The following is a 20848-nucleotide window of genomic DNA, read 5'->3' on the forward strand; positions in this document are numbered from 1 at the left end:
GAAGAGATAATAATTGTTTATTTTGTAGCATTTTTTTATGTTTTTGTCCGATTTAAGATAGGTCTTACAAATGTTTATTTCTAGAAATTATGACCGGGTTCAAATCCAATAACTTTTCACTTTTTGAAGGTTCTACTTGATTTAGTACGAAAATGAAATGAAATTAAAGTAATTGTTAATTTGAAAATTAATTAAAATTGCTTTTTTTTTGTAATCTTCCTTCAAAAATAGTCATTCGTGTGGGTTGGTTGGCAAAGCACACACTATGGCAACGAGGAGTCAGGTCCTATATCATAGCCCTTAGCTAGGCTTTGAATGAATGTAGAACAGAAATGTTGATAAAACGTCATAGTTTTTAGTCAGTGTTTTGTTTCAAATACAATTAACACAACTGTGTAGTCAAGATAATTAACACTTAGAAAGTGTAAAAACTTAGTTAAATCAATAACCGACCCTCTTTTTACATTTTTATTGTACTTGATAATTATATAATATCTCCCTTTTATACAAAAAACAATTTACTTGATTCCTAAAAAAAAAATTCATAGTTTTTATACTAATATGCATCTTTTTTCAAAGAGCCTGACGCGTTTTTAATAGCAAAAATACTTATACTAAAACGCATCAACCATTTCTGACGACATGTTAATTGAATTTCCTAAGTAATCTATATTGTGATATATCTAAGTAAAATCTTTTCTATAAAGATAAAGCTTCCTGCCAAAGGATGTCTAATTAAGAGATAAAAATAACGTAACCCGAATTATAGTGCCAATCAAACATTTAAGATTACGAACAAAAGCTTAAGTGATCATAATAATGACTAGCCCAATATTTAAACTTTATTAATTAATTAATATTTAATATCATTATTGTTTTGTTAATCACGAGTAATGCAATATTTTTAATGAAACTTTCCAAAATAACACCTTGACTACGGCGTAGCCACTATTGTAGACATAAATTTACTACATAATAATTACCTGCTTATTAGTGATCGAATACTTTACTAAATTATAAGTTTGTTTATAAAATTGAAAGGTAAAACGGCTTGCAGCCCACCTGATGGTGGGTGATCAATGCTGAATTAACATCTGTAGAAAACTTTAAATAGCATTATCATAAACCTACGAGGACTGAGGCGGAATACCTCGAAAGCGTTAATGGCCCGTCAAACCTTTTAAATAAGGTAACACTTCTGTTAAAAAATAGAAATAGGTGTGGCAGGGTTCTTCATGTAATCAAGATCCTCTGAAATCATTGAAGACACGTGATTTAAAAAAAAAACTATGTATATTTATTAAGCCATTTAATCGTGTATTCAAGAAATACACGCACATAGGTACTAACATGTATAAGTGTATATAACTATACCTGCTAGACAAATAATGTTGCTGGGATACTCAAATGAAAAAATACCTACAATTAGTGTTGTTCAACATTTAACAATGTTTGTAACGTGTACGTCAAGTCATAGGGGCCTAGTTTTTGAATCATATTACATGGCACCTACCTATATCAAAATACCAAGTGTTAAATTGGTATCTAAAATATATATTGAAATCTCTGTGTAGAGGAGATAAAAGCAACCAGAACTAATTACAAAGAGAAATGGAGTAGTCTGAAGTGTCCAAACAAACTCCAGCTAAATTGAGCTTTTCCACCGAATTATCTCGAGTGGCAATAAAGTGTTACGTAACTATAGTTCCAACGAAGCAATTTATTCTGGAATAGATTACGAGCTATGGAAAAGTTGGGAAAACAACGAGCTCCTCCCATGCGGCTGGGCGTGGTTAACCTCACCACGCCTTATAAGCCAGGCCCCGCCCAGCGATCTCCCCGAACATTACCAGGGTGGTGGGTGGACGTTTGTCTCTGGGAAGATGCCAGATTATTAAATTTACTGGCCGCCATCGTCGTGAAAATGGCCGCTTTACTGTACGCTTCGTTAAAGAAAAATGTTTGCTCGCAGATTGGAGTGGAAAGCTTTTTCATTCGCTTTTCTTTGATCAAACTTGGTTGAGAATGTCATTACGTTTATTTTATATTTAAGTTAAAAAAGCAAACCATCTGACTGATTCTTATACTCACTGATGCTTAAAAATTACCAGTACCAAAAAGTCTGCCGACGTATTTTTGGGACTTACAAAACTACATAATTCCTCCTTAATGTCTCAAAAACGTAACCGTTTCAAAGCAAATCATTTTTTTAAAACTGCCTATACTTTTCCGTATATATACATTTTCAAAAATCTTTTGTTGGTACCTATTAATCTGCCTACGATGTTATTATAAAAAACTGATAAATGAAATTTCTTGCTTAAGCTATGAGCTGCCTATCATTCAGTGTTAAAGTTATATAAATTAAGAGTAGATAGTGTTTTATATCAATTATGTTATTACTTTATTTAATAACTTCAATACTTAAATACTTAAATTAATAAATTTACACTTCAAAAAGATCTTGCCATAATGTCTGTTACATTATGGCAAGATCTTTTTGAAGTGTATCTTTACTTAGTGTACTTTATCTTGCCATAATGTAACAGACATTATGGCAAGATCTTTTTGAAGTAAAACAAAGAAAAGAGACGTCAATTTTACGAGATACAACTTAAGGGGTGTTTGTAGCTCTCTACGAGCTCCGCGATGGGTCTGCCCATTATTGTCCCACTGCTGGACACTCTTGTTTCACAGTGAAATGGATTTATGTCATAGTGCATCGTGCTGGCGAAGTGCGGATTGATAGACTTCTAGATTGATAGAAATCTCAGACGTGTAGGTTTCCTCCCTATTTCCCTTTATCGTTATATGAAGTTATATTTTTTTATAAGTATATAACTTTTAGTAACTAGTCATGCAAACCTCCTCCCGAATTAATGTCGAATTTAAACCTCTAGGCACCTGGATCACTGCCTTTGGATGCACATCGGCCCTGATAAAGAAATATTGTCAAAATATCCAAAACCAAGTTACATCATGACAAAATGAAGAATATTATGACATTTCTTACATATAAACAGTTCCCAGCCTTGTAAAAGGACTTCTTAGATCCGATAGTTATGGTAGTTGTACTTCTTCAATCGAAGCCTTTGAAAAGAGCTGAAAAAAATATACCGAATTAACATTAAATTTGGTGCCTACATTATATTGTATTACGATAGGAATGTGTAAACAACTTTTGAAAAATGTACAATTTTGAAGGTAGTTTGAAATTTCTAGACCATTCTCTAATGAAAAACTTATCATCACATCTATCTTCCTTAAAAAGCACGTAACTTAAAAATTTATTAAAGCATTTACTTATTGTAAAAAAAATTAACGATCTTGAGAATCTCGCTTTGGAAACGCGTAGGGATTTGTTTTTTTTATAGTAAACAACGAGAACAACAACAAACAAACGAGATATTATACTATTTCCATTTCTTTATTTTCTCGATGACAGATGGACGCCCATGTAATTTTGTGTTGTTTACGTTAAAATATCACACAGATAATACTGTACTTCATGGACAGGTAGTGATGTGCTACACATAATGATTACTATAGGAGCTATAACGATAAACGTAACACGATAACGAACCCGGTTTTTTTTTACAAAATGTAAGAAACTAAACTACTGCCGGATACTTTTGTACAAATTAATTAACTATACTATTATATTTCATTACAAGATGTTACACGTATAAATTATTGATTAATAATGCCTACTTCTTTAAAATTTTCGAAATATACAAGCTTAGCAGTATCAACGTCAGTAAATTAACTTATTTTTCTTACGGCGTAAGCTTTGTTGTATTTGTCTTTGTTAAAAATACATATAATAAATATATGCAATCGATATCATTTCTTATTTAGTCACAACACTATATAGAACTATCATCGAGAAAATAAAGAAATAGAAATAGTTTAGTAGTTAAATCGTTCTTTTAAACCTTGAATTGAAATGGCAACGCATGTCCATAGACTTAATCAACTCTATATAGGACAGGGATTCTACTTGAAGCCGATCACAGGTACGTTGCCACTCTTAAAGACTATGATGGTCGTCGTAATAAATAGTACTACAAAAGTGTAGCGGTGAAACTCCCTTTCCACAGTTTGTTTTAAGTGACAAATTTAATTTGTCACTATCGCCTCACAAATAGGACAGAAGCCGTACCTGAAACGTCGCTGCCCTTAAGAATTCAATTATAATGCCTCATAGTATTTCTTCCTATGCCGTTAAAATTAGAAAAGCAGATTTATGCCGTAATACAGAATAAAGGTGTGACAATATTGGTGCCACATTTATATCATGAACGCTTATCACATTATTGGCACTCGTATGACAGGTTCTTTGTGTAGGAATTGTACTCTTAATTCAAATTCTTTGATATATGCGAATTATTTAATATTTGCCCATCAACATACCTAATGTAATAAGTTTTCATTGAAACGCAAATTGTATAGTTTTTAAAACAACAATTGAACAACAGCGGAAGAGCCTTTGTGATTTAACTCCGTAGGCAGTACTACACCTATCTTTGCCTCGTAAGCGCAGTGATAAGCGATGCTATGTTCTAGTTTGAAGGGTGTCGTAATAGAGACATACTTTTTCAAGGCGTTCCAACTTAGTCTTCCGGGACAACGCCGTCCATCATATCTGGGGTTGATTATAGATGGGCATGGACGGCAGTAGCCATTTACCATCAGGTGGACTAGATGCTCATTTTCTGTTTCTATATTGTCATAAAAGAAATATAACACAAAACTAAGAATATTTTTATCACTTATATCCTTTTACGAGTTATTACGCACTATATAAGTCAACCAGCGCGTGCGCATGTCGCACTCGGGCGACGACGCGGGACGTGAGTATTTTTCTTCTTGATCTAATTACTTTAGACGCCATCTTGTGAATACATTAACACCATGTGCTTCTATATCCAGTGAAATCTTCTTAATACTCAACCTTATTTGAGAGTTTTATTGTTGGTTTAAAAATCAAGATGCCGTTTTATCGTTTCTAACTATTATTTTTGTAATGGTATACTTCTGTTATACATATTTATTGGTAGTGAAATCCAGCCCTCATCATCAAGTCAAGCCTAGTCAAGTTTCTATAGTCTTGTTTTATTTATATATGATTATTTTGTTGTAGTGAGCCAGGGTGCCCGCGGAGTCCGTGGCCTGCAGCCACGCGGTAAGTTATCATTTATTCTAATTATTTATTTATTATCCTATCAGATCAAATTTCCTTTAATTAATCTAATAATTTCTTTGTTTATGCTTATCCTACATATAAAGTTCATAGAACATTTTACAATTCCTTCTTTTCTTAATTTTTATTAACCGATCCTTTCCACGCGTCTTCTAAATTTAGGCACTAAAACAATTCATGGTCCAAGTGCACCACCGCCACATGGATGTCTATATGAATAAGGTGTTAATAACAATTGTACGCTTATTTGCTGCTCCCATTAAGATATTTCAGAATTTTCAGATTATAACTATACCATTGACTTTCTCTTCTCTCATTTTTCGCAATTCTTCTAATTATTAGTGCAGTAACCATCTCTTAATTGCGTATGCTCAGTTGCATGTTACCTTCGAGGACTTCAAGTAACTCTGTTTCATCATGTAGGCAGGAGTTCCTGCCGGCGGCGGCAGGCCCGCGCCCGGTGCGGCGGCCGCCGGCGTCGCGCGACGCCGCCCGGCCGCGCGCTGGCCCGCGCGCCGCTGCGCCGCTCCCCCGGAGCTGCCACCAGCCTCCGCGCTTATTTGTTAGTTTGTATGTGAGTATGCTTTATCTTATACTTGTAATATATCTTTAACGATGTTGTCTGTGTAGTTTCTTGGCGTAGACGTAACGAAGTTTTTTGGAATTCATATTTTTCCAAAATTTTAAATTCACACTCCACCTAATAGAACTCAATGCTAGTATTTAAACTTGGTCCTCGGGGATCCCTATTATATAATTGTAGTATAACATACGACTGCGACCTACTGACACTAATTTTGACAAAAAGTACGTAGTAGGTACTTGCCATTTTGCTAATTCATAACTAAAGCAAATAAATCCTTCTCTCATATTGAGTAACTTTGTAGCCTTTCTTCAATTGTAGATCATGGCACCGTGGTGTGGTATTTACTAAGCGATAGATAGATATGGTGCGCTATTTGTAGTAATTCATTGGTTACGCTGTAAAAACTCTACTGAAATAACTCAACTTTCTTTGTTCCAGGTATAATATAGTGAACATCGTAATTATAATTGCTACAGCGTAATTATAAACTATACTCACTGTCGAACGGACTAGCCGGTCGCAACGAGACTGGCGCCACCGTACGAGAGCATGTGAACATGCGGACATGTGAACATACGAACAAGTCAACATGTGAAACTCGTTCGCTAATGCAGGACTAGTCTAAGCAGGGCGTACAATAGTGAATACTTTCCGTTACAGATAATTAACTTTAATATTGTTTATTGCTTGGGAGTTTGGCGAAAAGATTTAGCGATAATAAGTTAAGATTCAATACCTCTTCAGTTTTACTAATGTTGCTATAAAATAAGTTTTTGTTTTTGTTACAAACAGTCAGTAAAGTTCAGATTGTATGAGCGAAATCAGTATATTTAAGTTTTGAGAGTGTTTAATTTACAATCCAACGTAGACAAGTGTATTTAGACATATATACCTTTATAACTTTGTTTTTAATTTTATTACTTTTGATTACATGCATGCTTACTTAATAAATGGTTGTTTCTTTCTTATATTATGTGATACTCATTTTATCTAACCCTATTTACCGTTCTTCATAGTTATATTCTGATTTAGGTAATTTTTTACATTTGTCATAAGAATATTCTAGAAAATTTAATAATCTGCTGAAAATCTCATCTTGGACAAAGGCTAATTTGAGCCACCTCAATTAAAGGCATTATTTATTTATTAAAATCAAATAATCAATTATTTCTTACATAAACAGTTAAAATTTAATTACATAATTATAGATTCTAAGGATAACTTTCCATAAATGTATGTGGTGTTTAGGCTAGTTAAAAGAGTACCTAAATAAAGTTGTAAAATTTACTAAAATTTAAAAAGTAAATTATTTTGTCAGTTATTTTGAATCAGCTCGTAAAACTTACTCGGCCCTCTGGTCCCTCCGATATTTAAATGAAGATCATCTGTTACTTGCTACGTTATTTTCTCGCCACCTTGCGGCACTCCCTCTTATCTTATGGTAAGATTTTCAAATTTTCTTAAAAATTCAGCTTACTTGCTTCTTGGTCCTGTGCTTTAACTGCTTAAATTTTAATTACATAAACGTATATTTTGGGTGTTCTTAAGAGGTCTTCGTTTTCATAACATAAATCACCAATTTATTTCTAATCAATATCAATTACGCCAAATAGGTACATCTTTCAAATTTTTTACATACACATTACTGAAAAGTATAGGTGTAGGTACTGAGTTAAGATTTAATCTACAATTATTTAAGGTAGAGCTTTTACCACTTTACATAATATAAAAAGCCGCGGAAATTTACACTTCACATTCATCTACGAATACACCTAAATCAGTATATTATTATGCTAATATAAAAAAGAACATTAAAACCACAAGAACTAGAGTAATATAAATAGAACATTAGCATAGAGACAAGTTGGGACAGGTACAAATGCTGGAGACGCTGTTCATAAATTGAAATGAGATGGAGAATTAAAAAATAAATCAAAAAGAGATTTTCCCGACACGTCGCCGCTCCGTCGCTCGAATTGCAAAAATGTGCCGCGCCGCTGCTTTGCACTGTTCACACTGTATCACGGCAAATGACGTGACATTATCTGTAGGAATAAATAACCTATAAGTAGGTACATAATTTTAATAAAAATATTGCTGTATATTCGCTTGTTGTTTTTTGAAGGTAGAACCCTTTGTGATTCAACTCCAGCGGCTCCACCGCCACACCTATTTCTTCCTAACAACAGGAGTGTTAAGTGCTGCTGTGTTCTGTTTTGAAGGGTGTGGGAAGGGAGACATACTTTTCCGAGGCGTTCCAGCTTCCAGTTCTGTGACGACCTCAGGTAATTTAATCCTATCTGGTGTCAATTACAAATGTCCATGTGCGACAGTAGCCACTTACTATCAGGCAGACTGTATGCTTGTCTGCTACTCCTATATAATAAAAACACAACATGTTTGGTAGTTTGTCGGAGTATTACGGAGAATCTGAGGAATTTGATGACTTTATTTAATGTTTTGTGTAAGTATAACGCCCATAATTAGACTTAAGAATTGCCATATATCTATGTTATCTTACTACGTTGAAGGAAGCGGGAGATATAAGAAACAGCTAATATTTTATGTAAACTAATACTACACTAATACGCATTGAAGCAACATAGTGTAGCACGCTCCTGGCCTCCCCCAGGTGTACGTAGGAACTCAATCTCTATTTAGTTTAGTAGGCAAGAAAAATGCAGACGGGTGTACAATATAAAAAATACTTATACCGTATTCTCTAACTCCGGGATCATAATATGTTTGCATGATAATAAGTAAGCATAATATGTAAGTAAACCAATAAATAAATGATCAATGAACGTCAATTTTGCCGTGTAATAACTTGAAATATCGTGAGGCAGTGGAAACGTATCATCAACAAGATAATAAGAATGTTCCCGTACATATTAAAGCGTCGCTACAGACTGTAATACAAACCTCATTTAAATATACATGATGAAATTGAAAGAATTACGCGGCGGGGGTGCGTTATTGCCTTGACAAAATAAAATGAAATATTAAACTTTGGAGAAAAACACACTTGGAAAAATACCTTGGGCTTTCAGCTGTTTTCAGACAAGACTTGCTTAAGTGGTAGACGAAATGAAGTGGTTCTGGCAAGGAGATCGTTTGTCGTAGATATAGAAAATAAAGACTGATTGTTATTTAATTAAAATACTTCTTTTGGAAGTTGAGAATATATTTTTTGTATAAAATATATTTTCGTTATTTATGTTTTGTGTGAAGCCCGGTTATTCTAGTATGTACTAGTAGGTATAGATATGCCAACTTAAAATAAATATTCTCTTATCATGATCGATTATTTCGTATGTGTTAAGATGCTATGTTCTGATTTGAAGGGTGTGGCAAGGGAGACTTAAATATAAGGCGTTACCTACTAAGGAGTATATGAATTACCTATATCAAATTTGCTTGATAAAAAAGCAGTTATAGCCTAGTGGTTAAGAAACGCAGCCTCTCGAGCGACGGGACCGAGGTTCAGATCCCAGGCACCTCTGATTTTCAAATTTATGTGCGTATTAGAAATTAACTATCACTTGCTCAAACGGTGAAGGAAAACATCGTGAGGAAACCTGCTTACCTGAGAGATTTATAAAAAAACAAATCTTAAAGGTATGTGAAGTCTACCAATACGCACTTGGCCAACGCGGTGGACTATGGCCTAATCCTTCTCATTCTGAGAGGAGACCCGTGCAGTGGCACAGTAATGGGTTGATGATGATGATGATGATGATGATATCAAATTTGGGTTACATACAGATAGTAGATGCTTGACGACAATGACCATTTCACACCCTGCGAAATTTAAGCTTATTCTCTGATGCTTTGTAAAAATATTTATGGACTCTTTTATTTATTCAATTTAAAAAAAAACATAAAATTATATAAAAACTTGTTTATCTTGCAAGACAAACTCTCTTGAAATAATTCGAAAACAATAGAACATCTACTTTGAAAGCAAACAAAAGCACTCGATTCAATTTATTCTTCTCGATATCCAACGCAATTCGAAACTCGAGGGAATAGGAGAAAGATAACAGATAAGATAAACCAACATAAAATAGCACAACATTGCTAAAAGATAAACTAAAGTCTAGAACTCAGAAAATACATAGTATTAGAACCGAGGGTTACATAATAAAAGCTTAGCAAAGCGTGACATAGTTTCCTCGCCCCGCCCACGACGCCCCGCCTACCTGGAGCCACGCCCACTCATCTTATCTGAAAAGCTTTTATCCCATTTTATTACTCCAAACTGCTCGCCAACTTCGGGATCCAACGTCCATATTTTAAGAGCTTTCCTCTTCACTTTAATTTAAGTCTGCGCTAGGATTTTCGCAGATTTTCACAGCCATTATGTTGGAAATGGAACTAGTTTTATGTGCTTGGATTGTCGATTGTAATTAAGAAAATACTGTTGAACATTACCGTCATACTGTTTTATTAACAACGAATCTTTTTGCCTATAAAGATAACACTTCAATTTTTTTCCCAAATTCATGTCACTATGGTTAAATGGGAATTTTCTCCAAGCAGGTGTTGACTAACTTAGTCTAACATAGATATACTACTAATAAGGACGGTCTAAAATAATAAGAATCACGTAACTTCACTGCAGTATCGTGTAGTATCTTATCGTAGTGTCAAACTTTTATATAAGGGAGCTAATATACAACCGTCGCAGACTGTCGTCGTCTCGTTGATGATGGCTAAAAACCTTGTTATATCTCGGCCATAGATTAGTAAAGATTATTCACTCCTAACAAGAAAATGTACCTAGTTTTGTGAATTGAAATAGTTGCGTAAAAAAGTTTTGCCACGTCTCCGTGCTAAAATGTCCCTAAAATGTATGAGATAATTATTTATTTATTACATAAATTACGCAGTATTAGTTACATAAATTACGTCATTTATTCGTAAATTTTCTCTAAAAATGTTTTTATTAATCAAAAATTCAAAAAAGAACTTACTAAAATAAGCAGTTTGTGGCTTCATTCAATTTCAAGGCGGCGAAATATCTTTACTAATCTATGATCTCGGCATATAAGTACCTAAAGTATCGTCGACAATTAGGAAGGCGTGAAGCACTCTGCTGTAATGTTAAATTTTACAAAAATATTATTAAATAAGTGCATGAACAATCCAAAACCCCCTATTTAGTTTTTGTAATCTCTAGTACTGACTCCGGCCTGACCGTATAACTTAGTTTGTGGTTCTACAGTATTTAAAAAAAAATGTGAGACACACCATTTATATCAAAGGTATACAATTTAGGTCTGGCAGCCCCCATCATGGTACGTTATGATCATGGAACTAATGTTCTCTTTGGGTTATCTACGATTACAGTGTGTCGTACAGATACCCATGGGTGACAGCTACAATTTAAAATCATAAGCAATCTATTTATTCTGCTATGGTAATAAATAAAACAAATAAATGGTGGTTTGAAAATATGTAGTTACAGCTTAAATCGTATTTACATACTGACACAAAATATGCATCTTGAAAGATTCCTAATAAGAAACATTTAGTTTAATACCCACACATACTTATTATTACGGCTGACTTAAATAATCATGATGCGATCATTGTTCTCAGAAGTGGCAACACTGTGATCGGCTTCAGGTAAAACAGGAGTTATTCTGTATGGAGTTGGTAACCAATGTCCGTAGACGGCAGTAAGTAACTACTTAATTGGCATCAGGAAGACTGCTCGCTCGTTTACTACTTCATTGTTATAAAAAAGTGTAAACTTTAAGAACGTCGGTTCGAAAAATTTTGATTTTAGTATCGAACACACTTTATTAATATTTCCGAGATCATTAGAAATGAATATCAGCATTTGCTTTGACGGTGAAGAAACCTAGTGAAGAAACCCAATCAACAATGAATTAACCAGCACTGGACTACTGCCGTAACCCTCATTATTCTAAATTCGTATACCCATTGACGACCCTAATGACGAAGGGAATGATTGTAAGGAAACCTATAGAGCGGTATGCTTGAGAGTTCTTTACACAATTTTTAAAAATGTATTTTTAACCATGTGGCTTTCTAATTCAGGGAATATCGATGTCTAACAGTGAGACAGTAATCAAAAGATACAGAACCTTTTAATACAAGTCATATCTGTACCTACTCGTATCTTCCTGCAATGTATAAAACAAACCCACAACACAACAAAAGAAATCCCACGTCCGGCAAATAAAAAGAAAGAAGAGCCATTTATTGCCGGGAAACTGCAGACGGTTCTTTATAAGTGCGTTCCGAAGCAATATCGCCACAAATTGATCCAAAAATGACCTTTTGAGCTCACTATTGAGAGGTGTGTAATCCCCGGAGAATGGAGGCTCGATTACGTTTCATCTCAAAGTGAGAGATATCAAAAAATACATCCGACCGGCCTTTCCGCGCTTTATTAAGAATAAATTTAGGGCGGATGCTATGGCGCGAGTTGTGAGTTTGCAGCGTGTGACGAGGGAATAAATAGTAAATAAAATATTTATATAAAGGTTTGTTATGAACAACAGTTTTAGCTGCTGCATGCTGTTTAGCACACAATAAAGATGTAATAAATTCAAGCACAACACATATTTGAAATGTGTAATCAATCCCCAATAAGATTAAAGTCCTAGACGGTGTCGGCCACAGTATTTTTCTACCTTATAGATAGGTGCTGCCTCTAAGCAGGTGTAATAGTCACTTTCATACCCCATTTCTCATGTCTTAACATAACAAAATATAATGTCAACCAGTACAACCGCCTAAACACTGCTGTGCTAAATAAACAAGTGTCGATATAGTGCTCCCGAAGTCCAGTTACGAATAAACGAGTAAATTATGAAATGGAGTCTTTTATGCCATTAGAAAAAATGTGCCATTGAACTATTGGAATCGTAACGACCCACAGATAAACAGAACGCAACAAACCTTTTTATATAATACAGGAGTAGCAGACGAGCAAACCAGAACACAGAAGCGCTTAACACTGCTGTTATGAGGCAGAAATAGGTGTAGCGATGATGCCGCTGGAGTAGAACCAAAAAGAGTTCTACGGTAGAACGAAACGCCGTGAACCGCGACCTGAATTGCCCTGATCTGTTTGGGTTTGATCTGTAGATCAAAATCATATATTAAGTGATCTGAATATTTGAACCGGGTCACATCTGAGTTACCTACTCACCTCTAGTTCTACCACCATCAAAACTTTATCCGACCACATGAAACTGTTCTAATGCGAATACAAAATCGCTAATTTCTCATCACTTACGCCACAGAGATAGTGCGAGGCGCCTATCTTCAGACTAATGCATTTATGCAACAGGCGCGCATCGATCGCCGCTCCACAAATATTGCCAGAAGATTCGTTTGTACGCTGCCTCGAGTTTTAATAAACTGTGTTACTGTTCTTGTTGCACAAACGTTTCTAAAGCACAATATGAAACGATTTCTTTACTTATAGTCTCACAAACATTGTCCGTTTTATGAGCGTCCAACGACAATTAGGTACTGAGCTGGAAGCCAGGATAGGAATCTTAATGTATCATTTAAATGTAAGCTCAATGATATAAAAGATGAGCTCGAATCTAGAATCGAAGATCTTAAGAACATAGACCAATATTGTGATCTTGTTATTTCTGTTCCATGATTGTGATTTGGGGTACCTATAACTCTAGGCCTAAACAATTATTTGATGCTAAATAAAGAGTAGGTACTTTTTCTTTTATGCAACTGTGTGTATTATTATGGATTCATTTGGAGTAAAGTTACAAATTGAAGCTTCTAAATAAAAATACGAATTCAAACGAAGACTAAAAAAGGCTCTTTAAGAACTTTTATTTCCGCTTTTAACAATAGAAATAAATAAAAATAGCGCAAGCGAGGGGCGGAAGCAAAGTTAAACAAAGCGCTCTTAACAAGTCGGGCCAAATCCGATTTGCACAGCATTTGAATAAGACGACGGAGTTCCACTTTCCAGTTGCCAGCGTTTTTTCTTTGAAATTTCCATTTTGAGTTGCTGTTACAGAAGTAGGAAGAGTTGCTAAAATATAACAGTACATATAGATAGGTATTTTTGAGGCCAAACCGCCAAAGGTACCAATCAATCGATATTTCCTTTCTCATTAAATTAGCCCCACTGAATTTCAGTTACGAATAAAAGACGTATATTTTTTAAAGTGCGAGTAACTTTAAACATGCTTTTGATAGCTTTTAAATGCGCTTTTCATAAGCCTCGGTCTGTCCAACCTGAAACCAATACTTACGTAGGGAGGTACGTAAAGATAACATTAAGTACATAAGCTGAAAATCCATACCGTATTCCTTCATTCCATATTGGTGGCAACATTGTCTTAATGGAGACTCGAGACATTCTCTAATTGAACATGATAAAGGTTGCAGATACTGTTTAGTATCTGCAACCTTTATCATGTTCATACATCCAAAAATAGTTGCACTATGTGAGAGTTCTATTTTAATTCCCCTGTAACCACATGTTAATAAAATGGGTCTTAGATATTAAGTAGATTATGTATTTCATGTATAATTAAAACCAAATCTAAAATTCTACAGTGTTACCATGTATCATATCTTACCAATTAATGTATCTGAACTACCAAACGTACCTATAACCTAACTAAAGCAATTTGTAATTAATATGAAAAACTAAAACGAAACCAAATATTCTTAAAAGGCTATTAGCGTATTACTTTACAGGCATATCATCATGCGGTACATTAAACCTTGTCCCACATCGCCAGTTATTACAGTAATGGCTATAGTTACCCTCAGTTGTACGGGGTTGTATGGGGCGGAAAGCACAATGAAACCGCAAATCACTTCCTTCCATACCACTCTCGGTAACGGTTGTTTTTTCTCATTATGGTTAATTCACTAATCTCATCAAATAGATAGATAAGTACCTACAGTATTTGTTTAGTATTTGTTTTACAGAATACCTCATTTTAATTTCACTTATAAAATAACATGAATGTAAGTAGAGCGCAGTTATTAATTTTGTAAGTAAAAATCGTGACCGGGACAGAATATAAATATGTTCTTTTGCTCTACCTTAACCAGGTCATTCTTCCTAGATCAGGTATTGGTACATGGATCATTAACCAAATTCCTACATTATTTGCTTAAGCGGGAACCTAGAATTCCAAAGGTGGCAAACTAATATTCGTGCTACACCTCGGAATAGTTCATCAAATTAAAATATAGGGAAATACATAAACCCGGACAGATCCTATAGGCGGACAGCCGGACATAAGACAATCCATGAAAATCAAAAAGAAATCAAGCAATCAAAATGAGATAAGAATAATATTTCTTCATGTAATCATTTTTCAAAGACAAATCTAAATTTGAAAACCCGTGTATAAATAATATATTTTCACTTAGAACAATTTTTCCAACCTCACAATAGGTACAGGTAAATTACCAAAATAAGCAATCGGAAATTTATCAACTCCATTGTGCCCATAATGTGCCGGGACATTAAGTGTGGTATAAACGGTATAATGCGCAAACATCGGATAAATACCAGCATTCTGCACACAAAGGGAATCCAAACAGACAGTTGCCACGTCACCTCTATAAGCGATTACGTTTTCTTCAATAGATAGGTACAAGACATGGAGCGTAGATAAATGTTGGAGGGGACAATGTTAGGGTGCTGGAAAATCAAAATTGCCATAAAATATGTAGTGACAGAAGATTATACTGTACTGGCTCGTTTACCTTCACAAAAAATGTGTGGTGGTCTTGAGTTAGACCACTTCCTCTCCTCCCGTAGAGACTAAACATAGAATTAGTGAGACTAAAGATTAAATAAATCCAAAATATGGACAACAGCCAATGACAAATTCGTATGAACTATTTCGTGTCCCCATTTCAATAGTCAACTTAGGTGTAGCAATGCATAGGTACATACATAAGTACTTCACTTTTCGTATGTTTGGCTATTTGTCATAATATCAGACAGTGTAGATATGTTGCAATAAAAATGTTCAGTTACTTTACCTTAATCATTGTGAAACCACTACAAAAGTAAAAGTCAACCGGCTTACCTATACCTCCTGATACTGCTCACGCTGCTGTCCTATATTTTAAAACATGATGATTATTAGCAGTAAAATGTTTGAGATATAACATAGGTACCTACTTTTCAGATCGTATACCTATAAAGCTTACATTGGGAATGGAATACGAACAGGAGATATTGATGGGAAAATGTCGCATCCACGAAAGACTACGGCCACGAAGAAGAAAATCTTCGTTCCATGTGAAACACAAAAAAATCGTCAAATCACGGCGATTAGTGGTCGGTGCTCTACAAAACTCATTGTTACCGTCACCACAATGCTCGAACGATTTCGATACACCCCCGTTACACAATTCAATACTGGCCGATATAACATCGTCATTTGTACGTGTCAACCCTTAGGCTATTTAAGGACGAATTGCTGAAAACCTACGGCAGTAATCCATGGAAATTTGTGAACAAATGTCTTGAATATTTTCCTTGAAAATCGCGATACTAATGGCACATCGTTGAATTAATTAGTGGATCAAGCAAATCAATTTGGGTTGAACAATAAAACTGTTAATATGCGGCATTTTCATTAGTATAAAACTTAATTGTCCATAATGGATATTCAAACGGAACCATTAGACCTATCCACAAAGTCCAGTTCTAACAATATGATAAACGTAATAGATTTAAAGTTTCTAGCAGGCTTGAACAGTCACTTGGTGAAGTTGTACGAGAGAACGAATCTCGTTGGTGATAAAAAGGACGTTTCGTTGCCCCAACGAGCTGCGAGCATGAAGAACGTGCTGCCGTGCCAGGTCTGCTTGAAGACCTTTGATAGGCCTTCGCTGTTAAAGAGGCATATGAGGACCCACACAGGTATGTAATACTGGTGGTTGTTACATTACGCGGTTTAACCCTACGCTTTCTTTAGCCGCTCATTAGATTATCAACCAATTTGAGGGGCGGTAGAACCACTAGGATACGTCAGATATCAACGTATTCTAGCGTAGGTAAAGTAGATCTCGATAGAGTGTGGATGTCGGCTAATTTTCATAAAGGCGGCCATCTTATTCCTCAGAAGTGGCAAAGCATGTAGCAATCATCGGCTTCAGGTAGAACCTTTTCTCTAAGGAGGTCACAGAACCCATTAGGGGCATCGTTTTAAGAGGACTCCAGTTGTTCCGTCGGAGATCCCCGAGTTCTCCACCAAACGCCGAAGATGGTTCCCAGCGGGGGGGTTTTAGTGCGTTATAAAAAGACTCAAAAAAAGTATGATAAGAAACTTATGATTTAAGTTTCAGTTGCATCTAATGTTACAGTCTTAATATACATGAAGTAGTCTGAAATATTTTAAAATTGTCATAATATTTCTCTCCTACGACAGGAGAGAAACCTCACGTCTGCAACGTCTGCAGTAAGGGTTTCAGCACGTCCAGCTCTTTGAACACCCATCGCCGGATACACACAGGTACGGACGTCATGTTATTAAACGGTAGAATCCCTTAACACGTTCCCTGCGGCACAGATTTTTCTGTACTTTCCATTACTGCGTTACGAGTTGTTTTAAAACCTCGTCCTATATCCGACATTGTGGCGGCACGAGGCGTGTTAAATCCCACCGCCCGAAGGAGACTAAAATCCTTTTTTTGGCGCCAAATAAGACAAAATCGACGGTTTTTGTCTTGATTATTATTAACAATGAGTTGATTAACCTAAAACTGCCGCCGCCCTTGGTTAAATTCGTTACTTTAGATTCTATGGGTAAAATAAAATGTGGGTCTAATGCACCTCGGACCGCACTGAAAAATGGCAGGTTTCCATATAATTTAGTGATGGGAAAATAAATATCGATTTTATTTTATTGTTTTTATTTATCAACGTTATGGACAGAATGAATACAAAAAGGGGAAAAGTTATGGATGTTTTTCATTGAAACATTTCAGACAATAAGGTTTTTTGCAAACAGTGCATTCCGTGAGATTTTTTTTGGTTTTTTTGTCTGCCTCACGTCATGTCAAGAATGTGCGGAGTTTTTCGTAGCATCCGACACATCTCTTCTTCTTTGGACCCTTATCGAGATGATGTGCTTTCTTTGCAGTGGATTCTGAAAAGTAGGAGCGAGTAGATTAGGGTAAAGAGTAATCGGAATACTCGGTAACGATTTTGCTTACGTTTCCTATATCAATAATGTAGCTACTTAACTTTTGTTTGAACCATAACAGGAAACGTAATTATCTATAATGTAATTTCTTACTATACGGATATACGCCTAGCCTGCCAAGTCTCACTACTGGACTTTCACCTAGACAGAGTATATTTGTGACTTACCTGTTTTTGAAATATCTTCCTGTATTCTGATTCTGGCTCAGATTTTTCAACCGATTTTTCTTCCTCCATGATCAACTTTTTTCGGCAACGTTTCGACATGATAATTTTCAACATAAAGACAGCGGTCCTACTTCGTCGCTACGCAGCCTCGACTGCGTTGCACAACACTAACCACGTGAAGCTAGCGTGGGGTGCGGTACGAGGTGCGTGGGGAAACGAGGCGTTCCCAACCTCATTCCGCACTGTGTTAGCATTATTATTTGTTCAGTGCGGTACGAGGTCTAACAAACCCGACATTAGGTTGGTGTACCATAGAACTAGGAATCAGTAGCACATCACAAACATATAGTTATCACTCTCCTACACTGAACCAGACGGAAGTTATGCCTCTCGCACCACAGAGAAGTTAAAGTTTTTTCTTACCGCTATAACGACCAGACATGGACGAGGTGTTTTAAGCCGCGTTCCGCAGCTAACGTGTTAAGGTTTCAGTGATTCAGCTCGACTCCTAAACTTATTAATAGAAGTTTTGTTATGTTCTTATTAAGTAGAATATACTGAGATGAACACAAGTGCATCGTTGCGATCATCTGTAGATAGCACTCATAATCTATTGGCTACACCCAAGATAAGTTTGTGTATGTCAATGATCACTTAACACCTGATGGAACATATCTAGTACTTTATTGTCATCAATCCATTACTATCCCACTGCTGGGCACGGGACTCCTCTCGGAATGAGGCGAATTCTTCTGAGTTTTCAGTACTATATACTACTATTATATATCGACTAAGTCGGAACGCTTCCTTTACCCCCTGAAAACCAAAGTTTAACACTGCCAATATAAGACAGAAATAAGTGAGTCTCTGCTGTTGACCGGCCACCTTTATGAGTATATCACCATAACTTTTATTGCAGGCGAAAAACCTCACAAATGTCCCGAGTGTGGTAAATGCTTCACGGCGAGCTCCAACCTATACTATCACCGAATGACACACACAAAGGTAAGTTGTCTTAATTTATGAAGCGAAAGTAACTAATTTTTAGCTATAAGACTTATTATAATTAAAACTTTTTTGGATAATAATTGTCGTGGATAGAACAGAAATCTGAATTAAATTAACCGAATTACCATACTGATTGACTGACTGAAAATAATATTGATTAGATTTACCAATGAATTAATAAATTACGGAATTATCTACTTATTTAATTAAATAATAAACGAAAATCATTCTGCATATGTAAGTCCTTTTTTATGCGTGAGTGTGTATACATTGAGAATAAATTAATAAATTGAAAATGAATGAAAGTTGTAGAACCCTTTGTGGTTAGACTCCGGCGGCATTACCGCCACACCTATTTCTGCATCATAACAGCAGCATTAACCGCTGCTGTGTTCGGATTTGAAGGGTGTAGTAAGAGAGACATACTTTTCCGAGGCATCCAGCAGTCCTCAGGGGTAGCGGCGCATCTGTGGCCAACCGGTAGGAATATCTAATCGTATCATATCTGGGATTGATTACAGATGTCCATGGGTGACAAGATCCACTTAAAACAGGTGGTCTGCATGCTCGTCTGCTACTCTTTTCTTATATATAAAAAATCTCGTGTCACAATGTTAGTTAAAGTACTCCTCCAAAACGGCTTTACCGATTTTCACCAAATTTTATATGCATATTCAGTGGGTCTGAGAATCGGCTATCTATTTTTCATACCCCTAGGTGATTTGTTGTTCACTCTTAGCATTTGCCAGGTCAACTAGTATTATATAACAAAATCCATTTCCAGAACAAGCCGCACAAATGCCAGTGGTGCCCGCGCTCGTTCCCCACGCCGGGCGAGCTGCGCGCGCACGCCGGCCACGCGGGGCACGGCGGGCACGCCGGGCACGCGAGACACAGACACGACGTGTGGTCTGTGGGACTCGCCACTGCACTCTCTATGAAGCTGAGACGGGATGTACGGGAACAGTATTCATAAAATGATATACATATAAACATATTCGCAAGAGAATGAAATATAAATTGGAACACATTAGCAAATCCCTGATTTTTGTTTAGGGAGTTTCGCTGAAGCTACTTTTCGGTAAAAGAGTTAATAAATTTTGCCCATCTCTAAAAGATCTTCAGTCTCCGACAAATGTATGTATATAATCTAGATTCGAGGCGACGATTGAACCACTTCGATCCCACCTAGATCTACCAGTATTGTGGCCTATAACCACGCCAAGCCCTGGGATAATCCAAAGTTATTATCGTATAAATCTCTATGTGTTAACCTAGAGATGGCGATCTGAAATTGATTAATCGAAGAATCGATCTTTTAATCAAACAAATCGATCATTTTAATCCATCTCCAGTAATGAATCGATTCACTGAATCAAAAGTACATTTTTTCGAAGTTGGTTGCTGCCGGACAAATATTTCAGTGTGTTTGGTCCTGATGATGACATTTTTTTCGCTATTTTCGTACTCTTTATCCATAAAGATCGAATCGTACACCGATTGTTGGAGTATCGATTCTTTGGGCGTCGATTTTTTGTATGTGAATCAATTCAAGAATCGATCTTTTTGGAAAGAATCACCATCGTTAACGTAAGCGCAGTTCGATGAATATAAATGATACAAACTTACAAAAACGTTTCAAACAATACTTAGTTTTGGATATAAGTAAATCAAAAACCAT

At 35.9% G+C, this 20848-nt stretch overlaps 1 protein-coding gene and 1 long non-coding RNA gene across 4 annotated transcripts in view; one reads left to right on the top strand and one right to left on the bottom strand.

Moving 5' to 3' along the window:
• Positions 1 to 20770, top strand: part of LOC140751037 (uncharacterized) — a 29932-nt gene extending 9162 nt beyond the window's left edge. Inside the window, exons 3-6 of one of the 3 annotated variants that reach the window (XM_073084848.1) lie at positions 16524 to 16707; positions 17216 to 17299; positions 19079 to 19164; positions 19952 to 20770. In XM_073084848.1, coding sequence (XP_072940949.1) covers positions 16524 to 16707; positions 17216 to 17299; positions 19079 to 19164; positions 19952 to 20143 — 546 coding nt within the window. In that variant the 3' untranslated portion in view covers positions 20144 to 20770. The remainder of the gene's footprint in view (positions 1 to 16523; positions 16708 to 17215; positions 17300 to 19078; positions 19165 to 19951) is intronic. The other 2 variants (XM_073084849.1, XM_073084850.1) reach the window with 2 other exon arrangements.
• On the bottom strand, positions 17683 to 18642 carry LOC140751018 (uncharacterized). The gene is made up of 2 exons (XR_012103264.1): positions 18160 to 18642; positions 17683 to 17935 (listed from the first exon to the last, which is right to left on the bottom strand). It is a non-coding gene; the product is annotated as an uncharacterized LOC140751018 (long non-coding RNA).
• Positions 20771 to 20848: the final 78 nt, after the last annotated feature.

This window comes from Epargyreus clarus, unplaced genomic scaffold (assembly GCF_041222505.1).
Source record: "Epargyreus clarus isolate Ecla_fem2 unplaced genomic scaffold, WU_Ecla_fem_2.2 ptg000021l, whole genome shotgun sequence".
NCBI lineage: Eukaryota > Metazoa > Arthropoda > Insecta > Lepidoptera > Hesperiidae > Epargyreus > Epargyreus clarus.